The sequence below is a fragment of the Papilio xuthus genome, unplaced genomic scaffold, assembly GCF_000836235.2.
Source record: "Papilio xuthus unplaced genomic scaffold, Pxut_1.1 DF827680.1, whole genome shotgun sequence".
In the NCBI taxonomy this organism is placed as follows: domain Eukaryota; kingdom Metazoa; phylum Arthropoda; class Insecta; order Lepidoptera; family Papilionidae; genus Papilio; species Papilio xuthus.
The window spans coordinates 16991-18531 of NW_013530969.1; the positions used below are offsets into that span (position 1 = coordinate 16991).

A 1541-nucleotide genomic window follows, 5' to 3' on the forward strand; every position below is an offset into this window, starting at 1 on the left:
TCTCCTCGTACATGTCTGCCGTCAGGACTAAGACACGACCCGGAATGCCGTCTGGCCCGGGGGCCGTCCTCTTAGCGCGCAGCCTTTGGATCGCCGCACCGAACTCGGCCGGGGAGACAGGAGCTATGTCCTCACCAGTTTCAGGGCTACCATCCCTCGGTACCCTGTAGGGCGGCGGGTGTGCCTCTTTGTGGGGAAAAAGGGAGGTCACAGCTTCCCGCACGAGTTGGGGCGGCAGGCTTTGCGTTAATGGTGCCGCTTGCGCCCGGAGTTTTCCACGCACCATCAGGTAGGGACGACCCCACGGATCCCTATTCAGGGAGTCGATTAACTCCTCGCGCGCCCTGTCTTTCGCCACACGGATGGCCCGGCTGAGGTCATGCCTGGCAGCTTTGTACGCGTTGAGGAGGCTGGTCTCGACGGTTTCGTCCCTCCGCCTCCTCCGTCGCTGCCGCTGGTATCGGCGTCTGGCGGCTACGCACACTGTGCGCAGTGCCGCTATTTCCGCAGACCACCAATACACATGCTTCCTCAGCGGGACTGGGCCTTGCCGTGGCATTGAGGCGTCGCAGACACGAGTCAACGACTCAATGAGCGCGGCAACCCTTCCGTCTATACTTGGCGAGCTGTCTGCAGGAAGCCAGGTTTCCACGTGGGCAGCTTCAGCAAGAACCTCCTGATCGAGCCGTTTCAGCGCCCATCGTGGGGTATCCCTGCGAGGTGGCTGGGGCCCTTGAGCAATTGGGGGCGTGGGCGTCTCCGACAAGGCGAAGCGAATGTAGCGGTGGTCCGAAAGGGTTTCTACATCTTCAACCACTTCCCAACCACATACACGCCTCTCGGTAGCAGGGCAGGCAAACGTAAGGTCGACAACCGACGTGCCCTGCGGCCGGACACAAGTGGGTGTCGACCCCCGATTTAAGACGCAGAGTCCAGTGGTCAGGGCCCACTCCTCCAGCACCGCACCCCGAGCATTCGTGGCGGTGCCACCCCAGGCCGAGTTTTTGGCATTGAAATCCCCCATCACCAGCACGGAATGGGGGAGATCTCTGCGCAGGAGAGTACCAATCTGGTCCAGGAGACTCTCAAACTCGGCGAGGGTTTTGCTCGGGGCGCAGTACACGCCGATGACCAGAGTGCCCCCGACCGTGGCACCCACGTAACCGCGGCCCCTTCGAACCCCATCGAGAGACAGGGGTCTCGGGGACCGGGACACAGTGAGCGCAACGACTCCCTCCACGTCACCCACCCAGTCACTCCTGCTTGGGATGAAGTAGGGCTCCGCAACCACGGCGACCTGCGTGGACCATTCGACCATGGTCTGAACGAACAGGTCCTGGGCCCGGGCACAATGGTTAAGGTTAACCTGGAGGACCTTAAGAGCCATTGGCGCTGTTGTCGACCTCCTCTGTTTCCATGTCAACCTCCGCTGGTGCCAGTTGTGCCGGTTGAGACTGGCTTGCGATCACTCTCCTGGAGATCCTGGGGGGGGCTGGTGCAGAGCAACCCCTGCCACCCAGTCTATGGTCCGCCGGTCTCTT

At 62.0% G+C, this 1541-nt stretch overlaps 1 protein-coding gene across 1 annotated transcript in view; it reads right to left on the bottom strand.

Moving 5' to 3' along the window:
* The window catches only part of LOC106116894 (uncharacterized), a 3121-nt gene extending 1734 nt beyond the window's left edge, over positions 1–1387 (bottom strand). The window contains exon 1 of the mRNA XM_013310953.1: positions 12–1387. Within this exon, the coding sequence (XP_013166407.1) occupies positions 12–1387 (1376 nt within the window). The remainder of the gene's footprint in view (positions 1–11) is intronic.
* Positions 1388–1541: the final 154 nt, after the last annotated feature.